Source organism: Uloborus diversus, chromosome 7 (genome assembly GCF_026930045.1).
Source record: "Uloborus diversus isolate 005 chromosome 7, Udiv.v.3.1, whole genome shotgun sequence".
NCBI lineage: Eukaryota > Metazoa > Arthropoda > Arachnida > Araneae > Uloboridae > Uloborus > Uloborus diversus.
The window spans coordinates 58,961,758-58,980,536 of record NC_072737.1 but is presented as its reverse complement, the minus strand read 5'-3'; the positions used below and the strand labels follow the sequence as shown (position 1 = coordinate 58,980,536).

General features: G+C 32.1%; 1 protein-coding gene across 1 annotated transcript; it reads right to left on the bottom strand.

The window, feature by feature from the left end:
• Positions 1-961: 961 nt before the first annotated feature.
• On the bottom strand, positions 962-18,547 carry LOC129226387 (2',5'-phosphodiesterase 12-like). Its single transcript, XM_054860989.1, has 7 exons — positions 17,549-18,547; positions 15,226-15,350; positions 11,695-11,857; positions 10,888-11,020; positions 8,339-8,485; positions 3,572-3,686; positions 962-1,238 (listed from the first exon to the last, which is right to left on the bottom strand). Exons 1-7 carry the CDS (start codon positions 18,382-18,384, stop codon positions 973-975), a joined length of 1,785 nt encoding a protein of 594 aa, XP_054716964.1. The 5' UTR covers positions 18,385-18,547; the 3' UTR covers positions 962-972.
• Positions 18,548-18,779: the final 232 nt, after the last annotated feature.

Genomic DNA, 18,779 nt, shown 5'->3' with positions numbered 1-18,779 from the left:
CAATAAAATATTTGATATCTGTAATGAAATTCATGGCATGGGAATAACAAAGCATGTAATAGAACTGGGAAACTTTATTTTCTTTAACCTGAGTGTATCAGGTTAAATCACGCTTCTGATTTAACCTGATATTAAGGTTCTGTGCTTACCAATAACATTTAGTAAACCATGTTAGTTTTTTTCATTTATGTTTCACCACTTATTGCTTAATACATTTTCAAGTGCAGAAAACAATCGTTCAGCATCTACGCTAGTGTTGGAACCAAGACACCTTGGAATATAACTTGAAACACTTTGGGATAACCTTCTATCTTGTATTTCTAAAATTGAGCTCATTGCCCTCTACAACATGTAACTCATTGATCACATTGTAAGCATTTGATTCCATCACCCAATCTTATTCTCATCTAGTCTATACTTTTATCAGTATTTTGATGTGGAATTATTCTGCTGAATGTTGTAGACACATATTAATAATTTTGAAGCATTCTATGAATATAAATAGCAACAAAGATGTAAGGATCAAATTAAAGAACAAAAGAAACCTAAAATTTGAGCAATTTGTGCACAAATCATGGTATTTTGAAAAATTTGCAAATTAGATTTATTTTACCAACATAAAATTTCGAGCTTCCAAAAACATTGCTTTTCATTCGGCCTAGTACACAGGGTTCGTTTACACTTTCAGGCGCTAGTGGGCTTGGGTTGCTATTGTTCAAATATGAAAATTTTTTTACATTTTGACATAAAAGAAAAATATAAGAGGGTGTGCAACTTGAAAAATTGACTTTTTTTTGGGGGGGGGGGGACTCCCTAATGCACAGCTCTTAGATACCAGCTTCTTTCATACTTCATTAAAATCAACTTTTCCACCAAATTTTTTGTTTAAATGAGCAACACAGACAAAATTTCAATTTCAACAACATTTTAATATACAATAGTAAAAAAATACAAGCTACAAATTCAGAAATACTATGTGTTTTCTATCCACTTCAATGTGCATACAAGTGCTATATGATCTGAAGGGAAATACTCATTTGGCAAACCTACATGTGCAGAGACTGCTTCATGGCTAGGCATGGGCACTATATCGGTCACTTTTAAGTATTTTGTTGAATAAAAAATGTAGTCCAGACAGCCTTTAAATTCTTCTGTATAGTTAGTATACTCAGGAGTACCACAGGCACTATCTAAACATAGGTTATGCCTTAAAACTGCATCTACATTTGAAGTAGAATCTAAAAAAAGAAAAAGGCAAAATTTAAGGTTCTTGTTTTAAAACAAAAGCAAGTGTGGTCAGGCATTCATTTAGTTTTTTATTTTTGAGTCAGCATTTTGTGGTGGAAAAAAAAAAACAATTTTACAAATTTTTTTTTTTTGTTTTTAATGGGAAAAAAATTTTTGGGAAATTTCCCTCCCCTCTTCCAATTTTTGCGAAGAAGTATTGCCATTTTATAAAACATTTTCAGCTATCACTAATTCTACCTGAACTGCTCCCCATGCTCTCTCCAGGAATGGTGCTTCTGCACAAAAATTCAAAGATTTCAAAATTAACCCTTTGTTGTTGCAGTGCTTTTCTTTTATAATTAAATTTTCGAAAACTATTTTTATATTTTCAATTCTATGGAGAAACATGCTGATGTTTAACTCATAGTTATTGGCATGTTTTTTCGTTCATAACTAGTGGCGCAGGTCTTTAGGGATAAAATACATCGGGTCAATATGACCCAACACCAGTAATTAAGGGTTGAATGGGCTTTTGAATCTTTCCCCTAGCAAGTTTGTTTAAAAAAACATTAAAGAGCCAATTTTTGCAAATGAAATTATGTATAAGGACTGATTTTAAGATACAGAATTAGTGAAGATGCTGCTATATTAATAAACAAGTTAATAAAGGGGCCCCTTTTATGACATACTAGCTGTACCTGACGCCAACAAAAAAATACATCATTACACTGATTTTCATGACAATCGGTTGAACGGGGCAGAAGTTGCTACTCTGCAGTGCCACCTGGTGGCGAGTGGCTTCAATGAGCATACTATGCACCTTCTCCGTGGAAAAATACATATATATAGCAATTTTCATAATAATCGGTCCAGGTATCAAGCGAAGCCGTGACTATACTCAAATTTTGTACTCACGCAGTTTGCAAGATCAATCAATCGCTAAAAATATCAAATAGAAAAAGTTTTAAATCCCCCCGTTGCATGAAAAGCCATAAAACAATAAAGAAAGAATTTATTTGTTCAAACTCAAGAAAAATAGCAACAGCCAACTTCTTATCAATGAGATCTTTCACGCAAATTAATTTCTGCAGCCGATAATTTTATTCGTATTTATCCAATGGATTGTGACTTAAATTGGAATAAAAAAGGAACTATCGATCGGATTTTTTTCGAACTGGTCTATAAACATTCCCAGTACCAAAAATAACAAACGATGAAAGTTTCAGCCAAATCTGCCGGGTGGTTTTTGAGTTCATGGATGACATACAGACAAACATTCATTTTTATATATATAGATAATCCATTTAGGAGCAGCAAAGATTTTGGGTCTGGATCAGGTCAGTGTTCTCTCTGGTCAGTGTTCATTAGAGTAACTAAGAACTATTTCAAAGAGTTTTGCCAAAAAATGAACTACAAAAGTATCTGAATCTCAAAAAGTACACAGACCTCAGCAAACACTATACCTTTATAGCCCAATTATATTGGCAATGCTTAAGTTATTTCAAAAAGGTGCATTTTTCTCCCCAAGGAAAAAGATCACATTGAAGTAACTTCTAGCCACTGAAGCTGCTACTATGTCCTTTTCACTTTCACTTTCCTATTTCTAGGGAAAATCAATGGGAGGAGGATGGGAATAGTTTTGTTACAAGTCTAAACAAGCTGACTCTTGAGATAATAAATTTGGTATGGAATTTTTTACCTTTTTAGCATTTTACAAAGTTTATAAGAAAAATAAGAAAAGATAATGACACTGATTTTTTTTTTCTTTTTTTGAAAATGAAATCTTTGATAAATTTGCACTTAGACTAAATTCTTAAAACACTGACTAATACTGACCAACTTGAAAATTACTAACTTTTACTGACCAGTTTCATTCCATAAAAAAAATTTTTTCATCAGTTGTTTTATAAATTAAAATATTTTAGCAACAACAATTTCATTAAATGATACATTTAGTGCATTATTTTATGACTGCATTCTGTTACATACAGTAAAACTCACCTAACGGACACCCCTCTTATACGAACATTTTTTAATTCCCCAATTCCAATGCGAATAACATTATTAAACTCCAGTCCTGCGGACACCCCTCTATTGTGGACAAAAAAAAATTGTCCTGTTAGTGTACGCATTAGAGGGGTTTTACTGTATATGTTTTTACCACTGATATTGAAGACTTTCAAAAAACATTTTTTTAACAGACTATTAGGTCCATTAACTTCATGCTTGTTTTAAGCAAAGTCAGCGAGTTAATCGGCAGTTATCAGTAAATAATCATCTGTCAGCAATAAATCATCAGTAAGTACTCAGTAAATAATTGTGTAATTTAAAAAAAAAAACTTACTATTTTTCCAAGTAGGACAACATTCAAAAGAACCAGATGTCATGAAGTGATACGCTTCTGAATCGGGCAAGCTATTGAAATCACCGCAAAATAGTAAACCACTTGATGACAGGTTCTGAAAGACATTTTGAAACAAAAAGATAAATGTTAGGCAAGCAAGGATATTAATAAAAAAAAAAGACGAACCAAAACAGAAAAAGAGCTCATAAAATTAAACTTAAAACTTTTCCCATTAATTTCCAATTTCCCTGGTTGTTTCATTTGTTTGGATTTTTTTTTAATCAAGTAGTGTTTATATTTTGAAATGGTTGCATTTTCTGCCATTTTCACTAAGTGGAAAAGTTACATTATCTAATCTTAATGACCACAAGGATGCAACAAGTCCCTTGAGAACTAACATGATCATTTATCAATGTCCAGTTCATGACAGATTAAATAAAACACAATAATAATTATATTCAAAAGAATTACTTTATGCTGAGAAGAAATAAAGAGCTTTTAATTCACTTTGTATAGAATAGCAAAAATTTTGATTTCAAAGAAATAAACCACAAAAAGGCAAAAATTGAGTGACGAATAAGTTTAAAATTGTATTTCCTCAAAAACTTAGCTGTATTGATGTAATATTTTCTTCTAACAGTGAAAATATATACAGTACAGTAAAAATTTTTGTATTTTTGCACAGCAGAACTTATCATCAATAAAGTACAAGTGGATGTATGATGAAGAAATTACATCAATAAAGTAAATAAATAAAATGAAAAGAACAGAGTTTAAATTTACAGATTTTAGGCAAAAAGCGTTCATTGGTATTTGCTTTTTACAAGCGGAAATATATGTTCCTGCTGGTTGATAGACTCGCAGATAGTCAGGAGTTGACTGTATTTTTTTTACTACAGGGTGGCGACAGGAACTGTGAAAAAAAGTTCCCTGACTTTTCCCTGATTAAGTTCACCAAATTTCCCTGATTTACGTTACCAATGATAATGGTTTTCTTTCTTTGCTCCACTTGAAATCCATTGTATGATTGTATAAAATGCAGTATTTTAAACGATTTTAGTTGTGTAAAGTTGTTGAACTAAAGATATATTTTAAAAAGATGCTACTTTTTTAATAAAATGGTTAAAAAAAACAAGACAATTTTTTTGGGGGGGGAGGGGGGGAACCTACAAAACAGTATATTAAATTTTTATACAAATGGAAAGATTATAGAAAATTTAAAAAGAAAATACTTTACTTCCAGAAATCACTTAGCATAAGAATTTTAAGAAACTATTAAAATTACTCTTAAATACATATGTGTATTTATGATAGAACTAAAAAGTAATTGAAAATTTTTTGAACTAAGTTTTCAAACAGTATAATAATTGTTGTAAGAATAACAAGTAATAGTAAAAGAATAGAAGTAATGTAGTTATTCTTATATAACTAATTGACATATTTATGCAAAACAGATGAAACCATTTGACATCCATTCATAGGGAGCTTTTCTCTAATCAAGAACATAGGTTTTAATGAATGAATACAGCATTTTAACAATAAAAAAAATAAAGATATTTTCTTAAGTACACAAGTTAACTCTATTTCAAATGATTTCAATATGTAACGAAAAAAAATTTCAGATTGCTTTTGTAACAAACAACTTTGAAATGCAAGAAAAAAAAAAGAAATTAGTTAATTTCAAAATATATATATAAAAAACTTGGTTATAAAATTAAAGAATTACTTAAATCTGAAGAAAAGAAAACCTTTATAATCTGCGGTGACAACAAATAGAATAACAGCAAAAAACAAAGTTTTTTTTATTCAAAGTTCAATTTTAGCAATTAAATTAAAAACGCGAAGAAGTAATAACTTTTAATCTTTTATAGTATTAATTCAAATACCAAAGATTTCTTCTTGAAATCGTGATTACAATACTAAAATACTTCGAGACAATGGAATAAAGGCAAAGGAGCTAAGGCATTAATGAAGGCTTCCTCTTTGCCTGTATGGTTGTTTATTTTACGTAGCATTGAAAGCGTAAAAGGAAATTTCAGGCTAGGTAAAATAAACAACCTAACAGACACAGAAGCAATCTTAGGAAGTTCATCCTGTGGTTAATAAGTAAGATTCAATATTTTTACGTTGAGGAAAAAAGATGCACAAATATGCGGCAGTGTATAATCGCACCTAATTAGTTTTACTTTTTTTTGAGCAGTTAATTATCGGAAAATGCGTAGGGAATTCAGAGTACTTAATTTTGTAAAGCAAAAAAAAATTTTTTCTTCATAAAATCAATTTTCCCTGATTTTTTGTTATTTTTTCAAAATTCCCTGATATTTCCCTGATTAATAAAGTTCCCTGACTTTTCCCTGATCTCCCTGATCTGTCGCCACCCTGTACTATAAACGACTTTATCATTCAGAAAATACATAGAAGTAAATCAGGTTAGTGATAGTTTTTACAGGAAAGAGACCCAAGTGAATTTGGTTCATTTGCACTGATAATCTGTAATGGTATTGTATTTTAAACTTCATGCACCTGGTAGTATAAAGCATGGTGCCACATCTCTACATAGTATAAAATAAAGTCACCGAAAAACATCTGTTTGTTAGAACACGCAAAGCTCGAGAACTACCTGGCCAATTTGCTAAAATTTTCTCAGTATATTTCTTTTAGCCCCCGAAAGGTTTGCAGACCAGTTCGAAAACAATTCGACGAGTAGTTTTTTTTTTTTTTAATTCCAATTTAGGCCCAATTTTCACAAATTCTCAAATATGGGGGTGAAAATTACTTGCACACATTAATATTATATATCGTTGGAAAGAGTAGAATTTTTTTGCATTCTACGCAATTTGTTTCAATGCTATAACTTAATTACGGTGGGAGTTATTTGCGTTCGATTTTTTTTAGGCTTAGCTGAAATTTAAGCACTTCTTTCTTCATTTAAGCTATCAATAAGTGAAGGAATTGTCCCACAGTTTCATTTTTGACACTATTGGAAAAGGGGACGTTTTTTACTCCAAATCAAACTTGATCTTTGGTCGAAAAAGTAAGCTTCTAACTCCAAAGGAACAAAAAGTTACAAGACTTTTTTAATCAAGTTCAAAAAATCCCTTTTCCATTCAAGTTGTACACCGTTTAATTTTCACATTTCCATGGTTACGCTTTTTGAATCTATAGTGTCTTTCACACTCTAATTTCTTAAACTTATTTTATTTTATGTTTCCATTGTTACGCTTTATAAATCTATCTTTTTCCATTTTAATTTCTTAAAACATATTTTAATACTGTCATCATTCTTTAGAAAAGAAATTTTGCACAATGTTTTTTTTTCTTTTATTTAAGCGTGATTGCTGTGCATAAGTCATTTGACACAATTTTTATTTTCATGGTAGACTGGGCAAAGCAGCTAGTATTATATAAAGTGGAAGTAGTCAATTTGTGCTTAAGAATCCTAATTTCCAAATCTTTTCATTTTACTTTACAAAATTATCCTTTTTATCTTCCCTTAATTTTAGCTGTCAGTTCGATTGCTTTTTTAGAATTGAAAACACTAATTATAAATGAATTATATTAACCAGGAATCCTTTTACTTGTAACATTAAATTGTTATTACAGCACTGTAAACTGCAGTAGGATAGATTCCTGTTTCCTTTTCATAGCCCAACTACTTATACAGTCAGTCCTCGATATAAGGTCACTTTCCTAAAGTCCTCACTCATTGAATACAAATTCTGTGTTACGGAATATCGGATATATGGTAAAGTCTCAAATACTGCCATCGCTTATAAGGTCATTTTTGTCTGACTTAGGTGAGTGATTTCAATGCCTCACTGATTCAATTCCACGAATTTTCCCTAGTACATGATCTTTTATCAAAAAAATGCCATCTGCCCAACGAATGTAAGGAAAACTGTTCCACGAAACTCTTTATCCCCTCAAATTCCAGGAAAAAGGCGTGTAGAGAGGCTGGAATGCTGCAGCGAAAAGAAGACTGGAGTGAGTAGGAGGGATCAGTCACCCCCCCCCCTAAATGCAGGTAAAAAGAGAGAGTTTTTTTCCCCTGGCTGCTACTGTTGGTCTCTATTCATGCTTAGTGGATTGAGGGTGACAGCTTTTAGATAAGGGTCAAGGACAATAGCGATGGCTTTTAGAACAATGCATACAAATTTCAAAAGCAGATCACCCATAGTGTCTCGTGTCCATCATTAGCACAAATTCATTTTCGACCACCAAATCACTTGAAATTATCTCATTCCAGCTGTTTTTTCACTTGTATTAATTTCTGAATTAAAGTTTTAATAAATAATTTCCTAATTTCTAACTAATTGCATAAATTTTAATTGACTCAACTTAATTAAAACATCATACCTTAATCAAGTGATATAGTTTTGAAAACATTATATTTTAGAATTTGTTTTTTTGATAAAAATTTATGAACCGGTTATAAGGTCACGCTGCTTATAAGGTCACATTCTCAAAGTCCCGAGGGGTGACCTTATATTGAGGTCCGACTGCATATATTACGATACATATTAAGTCAAAAATGAAAGGGGGTGGGGAACATTTCAAATGATGCTTACCTTTTCTTTCATTCTTTTTTTTTATATATAAACAGAACATCAATCAATCTTTTTTAAAAAGGCTTTTTTAAACAGTATAAGTTTCAAACCCATTAAAAAGTATAGAATAAAAAAAAAATTTAATGACTTTTTCTAGCTATTATGCTAAGGCAAATTATTAAACGGAATGTAAAATACCAGCTATGCAGATCTAAATTACCTCTGATTTTATTATATGTTCCACATAACATGCAGAAAGTGCAGCTTGTAACAGTCGTACTTCTGGAGTATCTTTATTTGAGTACAAATGAGTATTTGCTACCAAAAGCCTTCGATGAGGATTCATTATATCTTCAAGAAGAATAACCTAATACAAAACATTGATTAAAATTTGACTGAGAATGAATTATAGTTCAATGCATATTTTTAATTTTGCATTTAGTATTAATCTGTGTTTGACAGAAATTTTCCAACTATTCACATTGTGGGCCTTGTTGCAGGTTTTTTTTTATTTTTATTTTAAATAACATACTATAGGTTTTGTAATGTTTTCACTATTATGAAATATATTAGTGCAAATCCTCTTCAGGATATTTGACTGCATGTGCTAAGAGACGACATGGCTGATACATAAAGATAGCATAATAATGGAATTCACTTAACAAATAAATAGTTAACTTTATCATGATGAAAGATCATTTGACGGCATTCAGGAAGTACAACCTCAAACTGATGACTTTGAGGGCTTCAATCAAGGGCGCCCATATAGGGGGCAAGGGGGGCTTGAGCCCCCCTTAGAAATTAGAACTTCCTTGTTTTTAGTACTTTTTTCTTTGCAAAAATGTAAAAATATTTCTTCACCAGCCATTAATGAATAAGTCATTAAAAATGTCAAATTTTAATGACTCGAATCTGTCCTGAAATTGGTTTCCATGGGGAAAATATCATGCTAAACCATGGTTAAAATATCAGAGCCCCCCCCCCCCCCCCCCCCCCCGTTACAATTTTGCATATGGGCGCCCATGGCTACAATGACATTAAAATAAGCCAAATTTGTGAGACAGTAGCATGGAATTGATAAGGGGAAAGAATTTTAAGGGCTCAAAGCATTGAATAAATGTAGGGAGTTGGATGTAAAAGTACAGGTAGAAAAACAGTATTGGTACGGCTATACGTAAATGTTCAAAGACGAGGATGCAGACAAAAGCACTGCTTCTCACAGCACAACCTGTTTTTAACAACTACAGTGAATGTCGCTTATTTGAATCATGTATATTTTAAACAGTTTTGATTCAATAAAGCAGCTGATTCAATAAAGCAAATATATGTAATTGGTTTTTTTTTTTAATGGGGAACTCAACATATTTTTTAAGAAAAGTTTAACTTTTAATTAAGAAGATAAAGGTAATGAAAGTATGCCGTTCACACACTCACAATATTCATTATTTAAAGAAATTTATAGTGTAACAGTATGAGATGCAATTACAAAACTCGAATTTTAACTCATCTGCTTCGAAAATCGTGTCTGCAGTTGATTGCTAAAAATAGGTAGCAACTAATTTAGACATTTTTTTCCTAAGTCATAACACCTAGCATCCTCAGAATTCACACCTCATTGCTCAATGTAAATACTATCAGTGGCCGAAGCCTAGAACACAGAAGTTCTGTTGAACCCATGTCTCTTTCTGTCTCATTTGTTTGAGTTTTAGAGAAAACTCACTAAAAGTGAGCTACACCCTGAAAAAGTTCATTTTACAAAAAGAAGGTAAAGAAAAAAAGACTGCTGATGTACCACACGTTTGTGGAAAATTGTTAGTTACATAACCTTGATTTTGATTCATTTAAGTGGCATGTTTGATTCAAATATCCGGCAGGTTTGTCTCGCTGGATTTTGCTGTTTTTGAGGTTTTGATTCATTAAATCGGCCAATTCACTTAACCACTGATTCAACTGCCCAGCGTTCACTATAGTGCATGCTCATGAAGAATGGGAATTATTTTGAGACTAGTACAAAACAAAATTATGAAAATTAAAACGAGTAAAAAACTAATAATTAACTAAGTTGACATCAAAATTAAGTTTCTTCACATAATGTATTATTTTTAATATTTGAAATAAAATATATTTTCTAAACAAGGTCTGATTACTTCAAACCAGGGCTGGATTTGGAAGTGTGGAGGCTCCTAATCAAGGTTCAAAAAGATCATATTTCCAAAAATATCCAATACTTTGATATATATCCGAATATTTTGATATGTATGTATATATCCGATATTTTCAACCCGTGAAAATTAGGATATTTTGTAAAATTTGTTTTGTGGGGGCCCCTTTGTTGTAGAGGCCCCCGGGCAGTAGCCCCGCCTGCCCTCCCTTAAATCCGGCCCTGCTTCAAACTACTTCAACTTCCTAACTTTCAACTGTGTTAAAAAGGTCAAAGAAGATATTGCTTAAAGGTCACTGAAAGAGCCCTCAAATGAGTCTGTATATATCATGAAGACTTTCACAAGTTATTATCTAAAAATTGCATATTATGGCACGATTGGATGCTGCAGATGCACTTTCTACTATTTTCATACAGTTTATCTCTATTATTTACTGAAATCAAACAAAAAAATCAATAATGAACTGTTAAAACAGAAATATTAATCACGTGTTAGCGGAAGATCAGAACTAGACTACTGACACAATAACATAGCACTTTGAAAAAAAAATAATAAAAAAAAATCAATCGCATATTTTATAAGACGTAAATAACAGAAATGAGAGTACCTGAATTGCAGTGCCTTGTGCAAGAAGTCTACTCATATCTTTGAGATTACCAGATACTTTGGCCAATAAATCATTAAAAATTTCCCTTTGTTTCACAATTTCATTTAGCAATCCTCCATAGTTTTTAAGAATTCTAAACAAAAAATATAATTAATATATTTTGTAAGCGATTACTATAATTAAATATAAAACACATACATAAAATTAAGAGAATATTTATAAACTAGCTTTTTGATAATCTTGTTCAACAAGGCAAAAGATATGAGGAAAATAATTTTTATTCTCTTGTAGATTATTTATAAACTTGAAAACAAGATAGGTCAGACTTAGAAGCTTTATATTCCTCATGAAATAATAAGAATTACAATAATGGAGATACAATTATTAGAAATACTGAATGACAGACTACAAGTACTTTTACAAAAAGACATGTTTAAGTGCACTTTTAAAAAGCTAATTGCAGTGATGTGATTACTATATAAATATTCATTTAAGTATGAATTTTTTTACTTATGAAAGTGCACTTTCACCACTAACAACTTTAATTTTGAGCTATAGACAAGACACAATAATGGCTATGACAGTAATTACAAAAAAAAAATCCAAGTACCTATTAACTATAATTATGACAGAATAAAGGTCTGAAAAGTAGACAACTATAAAATGAAAATCAATAAGAAATTCAAGATTCACTAGCTAATAATTTATTTGCAATCAATCATAACCAACTGCACTCAGAGTTTTTCAATAATTCAAAGTATGATTCAAAACAATATAATAGCACAATAGTTTGTGTTTTTATCTTACTTAAATTTTGATGCTCTGAAAAATGTAGCCACCCCTTCATATCGACGACCTCCTTTTCTTGTAAAGATTCCTTGATAATCTGAACAATTCAAAACTGGAAGCAAATCATATTCAAAAACCCTATCTGTGGCTTCTTGTAAGCAAATGATATCACTCTTATATCCTAATAAAATAAAAAAAATCACACATTATTCCCCATTAAGTGCCATCATTTAAAACTTTATTCAAAGTACAGTAGAGATGTTATATTGTGCACTTTAGGACCAGAAGTTTCGCATCATATACATTATTCCAAAAATTTATAAAATAATAATCAAAATATATCCATATACAGTTGAACGATCAAAATGAAAGTTTCAGTTAAGACGAACAAAACTGCTGACCTCTTCCTGGAAAAAAATCGCAATTGAGTGCTTCAATTTTCTTTTTCAGCAATTTTGTCTCTATAGAAAGCTCTCCATATATTCCTTAATCCTGTGAGAAACTTTCAACCATTTTCTTTCAGTCATTAAGTAGTGACAGCTATTCTACCTTTTCTGGGTGAAAATTTTAAGTGAAAGTGAAACTGCTGTCAACGCTGGCATTATCCCCCAATTGTCCTTTATATCACGTGTCTCTTAATCTTGAACACACACCTTAAGTTCATACTTGTCAGCTCTCTAGGGGGTGCAAAATATTCTTGATTGCATTGAGCTATTGTGCGTAGACAAGGCCTCTACTATTCTGAAAGAGTTAAAGCTCATTACACCTGTTTACCTTTGGACAGATCAGTCTGCTTGGGGATAAAACCGTCTATCTTTTCATTTCGGTATTACCACCCATTGAACTGTTGTTACCACTTATACCCCCCTTATCACCTTTCTTCTAATTGATTCTTCAGTTATCGCTAAAAACATTTTACATGATAAAAATTACTGTCCCACTATTTCCGAACCTTCTATTAAGTCTCGCCTAAAACATCGATAAAGCAAGTTATTTCATGCCGTAAATAAGCTTAGCTTATTTCTGGTTCATGCAAGAAAAAATTCCGTAGTATCTACCCTGCCTGGCAGTCTGTCGTTTCCTATGAACTGAATGTTGCTTTATTTGGTAGCCCATTAAAAGCAAACGATGGCAAGCGTAAAAAGAAAAGCGCTATCAATTTGTGAAGAAACAAACATTGTAAATGAGTTGCAAAGTAATTCTGTTTTAAATTTACATATGTATTTTTTATTTTTCCCCATTTTACTTATTTAGGATTGTTATGAATAATGGTTAATATGAACAAATTCATGAATTTCGGCATTTCTTATTAACCGAGTTCAACTCTATTAGCACATAAGAATAAGTTTTGATTGCAATGAGTATAAAGTTCTAAGTACGCAATTTAGTCAACATTCACAATTATGTTTTGTAATTAAAAGTAAGTGCTCCCACAATTTCGCTAACTTCATGGTTTGCATAACAGCTATATTTTCTAGAACAGTCTGGTTCTTTTCTTCCTGTGGACACTATGGATAAATGGCTCTTCTTTCAACCCAAAATATATTTCATGATTTTTTGAGCATTAGAACACAGTTTTTGCACAAACCAGGGGTCTGTCCAGGATTTTTCACAGGGTCCGTTTTTTGTGAAAAATAAAATAATTTTGTGAAAAATCAATTATTTTTGTAAAAAATCAAATAATTAAATAAAAAAAATAAATTTCTTGTAAAAACGAAAGTTTAGACTCTTGAGATGGTGTAAACTGCATCATTGACACTTAAAGTTGAGTATTTTCTCTCTTTTCTGTTGAGAATATCATTCTTGAGTGTTTTTCTAGTATTTGGGGAGAGGGGGAGGCATCGCTCCCTGGGAGATGGGCACCCCTCAAGTATCAATATTTATCTACCATTCTACATCATGTTAAATTGTACTAGAAATGTTTTTTGTATAGTATTTAAAATAACTGTAAGAAAAAAAATTAGGCAGGGGTTCAGCATTTAGCAGAGTTTTGTTCAAACCTTATAAACTCTGTGATTTTCACAAAAATAAAAAAATATTTTATTTGTTTACCTCTTAACTAAGCGTACTATTTATAAACATCGAAAATTCGAAAAATCAGATTTCCACAGCGGATGCAAAGAGATTGCAATCCTCAAAGTGAAGGAATCAAAAGTATAAAAACGGCTTGTAAAATAAATATTTTTAATAAAATTACTTTTGAATTGCATTTTAGAGTCCTATGATAAACATATCATTAATATCTGGACATAGTTGAAGCAACAATAAATAAAATAAATAAAATAAAAAATAAACCATTGATTCAGCATTTTAATTATTGACTCATAAAAGAAAATGGAATTCCCCTTTAAAAACTTGAAATAAGCTTTGTTACAAAAAAAAGAGACTTTTCATTTATTTTCATCCTAATAAAGCGAAGTTAGCTTGAAAAAAAGAATAAAATATGATTCTCATATCGGATGTAAAAAGATTGCGTTTTTTAAAATGTAGGCATCTATAGAAAAAAATAACGGTAAATAAAAGTTTATTTAAAGTTAATTATCCTTCTTAGTATCGAAAAACCAAACCCATATAACTTTCTCCCAAAATAACAGTTTAACATCGCACCCCCAGACACTAAGTGGTGATAAGTTTGAATTTTGTAACCCTATCTGAAGCGATCACATCCGCCCCACCCATACTATCCTTTGCAGTTCTAAATTCATTTCACTGTATATTATTGATGATTAAATCATGAGTGGGGAGAAAAGTGCTTACTACGCCTATTCAAAGAATGTTGATGCTTTTCCAAAGAAGTTTACAACAACACCGCTGCATAAAACAAACAAGCAAAATTATAAACCAAACTGACTTTCAGCTGTTAATTTCTTTCAAAGAAACCAACAACAGGCATTATATTTATTTGGCGGTAGTAATTATTTATGGCTAGCAGGAGCATCACAAGAGTGTCGATTTTTTTTTTTCTTTTGCAAAATTAGCTGATTTTGTATAAGTTGATTCCTCTAACTTAACTTTAAATATGCTGTATTATTTTAATTTGAGATTTGCTCTTTCAATTAACAATTTGTGAAAGATCCGTTTTTGTTTACCAGCATTTTGTGAAGGGTCCGTTTTGGTTGATTGGATTTTTGTGAAAGGTCCGTTTTGGTTGATCGGATTTTTGTGAAAGGTCCGTTTTGGTTGATCGGATTTTTGTGAAGGGTCCGTTAACGGACCCAAATTTGCTCTGGCCAGACCCCTGCAAACATAAAAATTTCATAATTTTAACATCTTTTTTTTATGAAGTTATTCAATCAAAAAAGATTGAAAATGAAACAAGTATTAAATGGTTTTCAAAATGCAGCAAGGCAGCACAAAACATTCAATATGTAACGGAAACACATCATCATGATCTCACTATCTTCATATCTGATTAATTAGATTTATTTTTTACAAGATGAATTCTTTTAAAAAAAACATGGAATTATCTTTTTATGTGTGTGTGTCTGTTTGTGTTTTTTTTTCCTTGTTTTTAAACGTACTAAAAAAGTGGTAATGGAGTTTTCTTACCTACGAGTTCTTTGAGTAAGAGTTGTTTTCGATAATATATATCACACGCCTTCTTTGTTGCATAAGGAAATCTCTTTCTCTCAACATACATGTTGGCGAGAATGTTATACGATAAACATCGAATACTGCAAAAGAAAATAGGAATCAAACTTATTGTCTATCTTTCATGAGAAAAGCTCTCACTGTGAAGTCTGAGCCAGTCTACTGCCATAGAAAGTGACTTTGTTCATTTTCTGCAAGGATTAGCAAGAGGGGTTTTTTGGTGCCATTTCGCCACACGTCCTCTCGCCTATGTGCAGTCATGCAGGTTTTTCCAGCATTAAGCTTCCTTTGGGAAAATGAGACATGCCTCCTTGTCATAGCAACAGACAGGCCAAGACATTTCGGCGGGGGCTTTTCTCGTGACGGTCAAATACAAACGTTACGACCAGCAACAGGCTCTTGGCCCAGCTAGGCTGGTCCAAGTCAATTTATTAGTCCTCAAAATGGACAGTACTTGACAAACTTTAAAAAATGTATATAGATAGAACATTGTTCTATTAGAATAATTATCCATTTCATGTAGTTCAAGAAAAAATTCTTTTTCAAAAAAATGAAATGTAAGACTGCATTTTAACTCATGTTTAATGCCTTATAAAATTGTCATTTCAAGCTTTATGACTAAAAAACATCAAATGGGCCAGTGAGAAGCAAAAGGATGTTTGTTAACATTTTCAAGTTTTGAGTAAAACATGTTCAAAGACAAGGTCCAAGGTAGGCTTTGATTGAAAATGTTTTCTAAATCATGCTGTATAGCAGTATCTACCAGAGCTACTAGTACAATCTCTTGGCCCAAGAAAGAGGAGAGGTTCACCTACCATTCGTACTGGTTATCTCCAAATTATTAATTTTGTCACTTGCATCCCTTTGCTTCTCCTTCTCACTGCCTCAAATGTTCACTAAAATCATATAATTCACAAAGAAAGTTCAAACATTCCTCACACATGGGGTGAACCACCACTGCATTTTTATAGTTTTATTTCATAACACTGACTCACTAAATAATAAAAAGTTAAGTAAAAGAGATAAAGAAGGCTTCTTACCAGATGATAGGAGCACCCTGTACACCCTTGAAAAGCCTCGCTAACAAGTTATTCCTTGCAACACTTAACCTTTTAGCATAAAGCCTGGGGTTACCATAAATTGACCAAAAAAAAAAATCACTTATTTCAATGGCCGTCACTTAGGGAGGTCAGGAAAAAAGCAACTGCCCCCCCCCCCCCCCGGTTTTAAGAGAGCAATTTATTTTTACAGATGTGTGTGTGTTTTCTGTTATTTCTTGGCCAATATCCATCAAGTGTATACTGCCCTTAGACCTGTGGAAAATTTAGAAACGACTGGCCTGTATACTTTCCATCCACTGTTGGAAATAAGTGGTCATTTAGTGTATTTTGCAATAAAATATGCGATTTCGACACCCAGATTTCCAAACCCAGGTGCCAAATTGGATGTCTAAAGTTTTAGTTGTACATAGATTGTTTTTCATTTTCTAACTTATTGCAAACGAAACCAACAGTTGACATTAAGCAAAGTGCAATATTTCTTCAATTTTGAGTTTCGGTGTATATTTGTGTTACTTCTATTCAATGAATTGTTTCAATAACCTAACTTTGATTTATTGAAAATTAGTTATAATTTTCTCTTGAAAACTTATGCTAGGAAACAAGCCCATCATTTGGGTTGGGAGACAATCAGTCAGGTCAATACTCCAATTCCTAACTTTGGGAAAGTAAAGCATTTACATGTATGTGAGAGTGACTTTTGTTGCTTTTTAGTGCAATTAACATTGAATATATAATACCGTTTGCCCTCTAAAAAATTTGAAATGATAGGCCTGCTTTTTTGGCTAAATGAAAGAAAAAAAGGAAGAGACCCAAACTAGGTCCATAATTTTGGTGGTCCTCCCCCCCCCCCCTTGGTGCAAAGTTCTGAAAAAGTAATGTTTTTACTATAAGTGGGTAAGTAGGTATGGTTTTTAATGTTTTCCGAAAAAAATGGCATTAAATACCTTTTGCCCCCCCCCCCTAAAATAGCCGAATTGACAGGGCTGGTTCTTACTATTTTTGGGGAGAAATCTAACCTGGTAACATTGTAAAGGCAAGGCAGATCCTAATCACAACATTATGACACTGCAAGGTTAGGTTAGCCCCAACTGTAGAGCACATGGAACACGGCAAATGCTTAGACATTGGTATTCAATTAATTTTCACACTTAGGAGTTTTTTTAGTGGCCTTAAAATTTTCCACATGAGATAGTTTTTAAAAATGTTTCCATTACAATTACCTATCTGGACCACATAATTCTTTGGTGTATGCCTGTCTTATTTCAAATGGGTACATATCAGGGCCCGATTCCACAACCCTTTTAGACATGACTGCAAAATCCAATCCAGCAGTACTTCCATGTCGTGGCGTGCACACAATTTTAATGTAGCAACCCACATCTTCTGGAGTCGTATAATAAATAAAGTCTTCTCCCACCTGAGTCCAAATACTATCGTCATTCATAAAAAAGTTTCTTTGATCTAGGCTATCATTTGTCTCACAAAAATTAGTTGATAATATGGAGCGAAACCATTTAAAAATGCAGTCTTCCAACGAGGCACATTCAAGAATAAAATGTGGTCTCAAAGGGCATCCTGCGACTATATGCTCCGGCAAACTGAGTTCAGTGACTGTTGGTTGATTGTAATTAACTTCATACAGGATCTCTCCAATTTTAAGCACAGATGCCTGAGACCATGCACGATCGTTAGAAATACTTTCGTCTAGTAAGTCATCATTCTGATAGAGGTGAACATCGACGTCCTCTTCTACTGTTTTGATGCTTCCATCGGCTGTAGCTGAGTATTTATTAGACACTGCTTGTCGGATTTCTTCTTTTTTTCTTTGCAATGCTACCATAAGCTTGATTCTATTAAGCACTGTTTGAACATTTTGGTCTTTCGGAGCTTTAACTAGTAGTTTCGGTGAACTACTGTACTTAAATGTAAGACGGATACAATCATCATCTTTTGTGTTAATTACTTTCACAATAGAGTTCAATTTTCTGACATTATTATAACTTTGAAAAGCGGTTCTAAAAGCGCTATTTAAAATCACAGGATGAAAAAAGCGCATAGTAAACAATTATCTTATGTTCTACATATCATCAGAATACAGCATCAGTATTTTCAGGATGCTTTTAAAGAAAGGGTACAATAAACCTCATAAAAAAACGCGTGTATGCTTAAAAATTGATATTTGTAAATTTGAAATTTTTGTTTAACTTCCAATGTTTACGTTTTTCCATGCGCTGGGCTAGAGTTTCACACAGCTTAGTAGAGTCAATCATTTGTATGAGAATATTTCACAATTTTGCATGAAATTAAAAAATATATATCATTTGTTGTGAAGCAGAACTTATGCTTTTTATCAAAAAGTATTTCTTTTACTTTTAAAGAGGTATATACCATTTTAAAAAAATATTTTAAATATTATTTTACGGTAATGGCAACTTGCATGCTAAAGCAGAC

Excerpts from the sequence above, each read along its gene's own strand:
- LOC129226387 (XM_054860989.1), bottom strand. The coding sequence starts at position 18,384 with ATGCGCTTTTTTCATCCTGTGATTTTAAATAGCGCTTTTAGAACCGCT. Across the intron at positions 11,858-15,225 it reads CTTACTCAAAGAACTCGTAG|GATATAAGAGTGATATCATT; the intron begins GTAAGAAAACTC and ends TTATTTTATTAG. Across the intron at positions 8,486-10,887 it reads CACAAGGCACTGCAATTCAG|GTTATTCTTCTTGAAGATAT; the intron begins GTACTCTCATTT and ends GTTTTGTATTAG.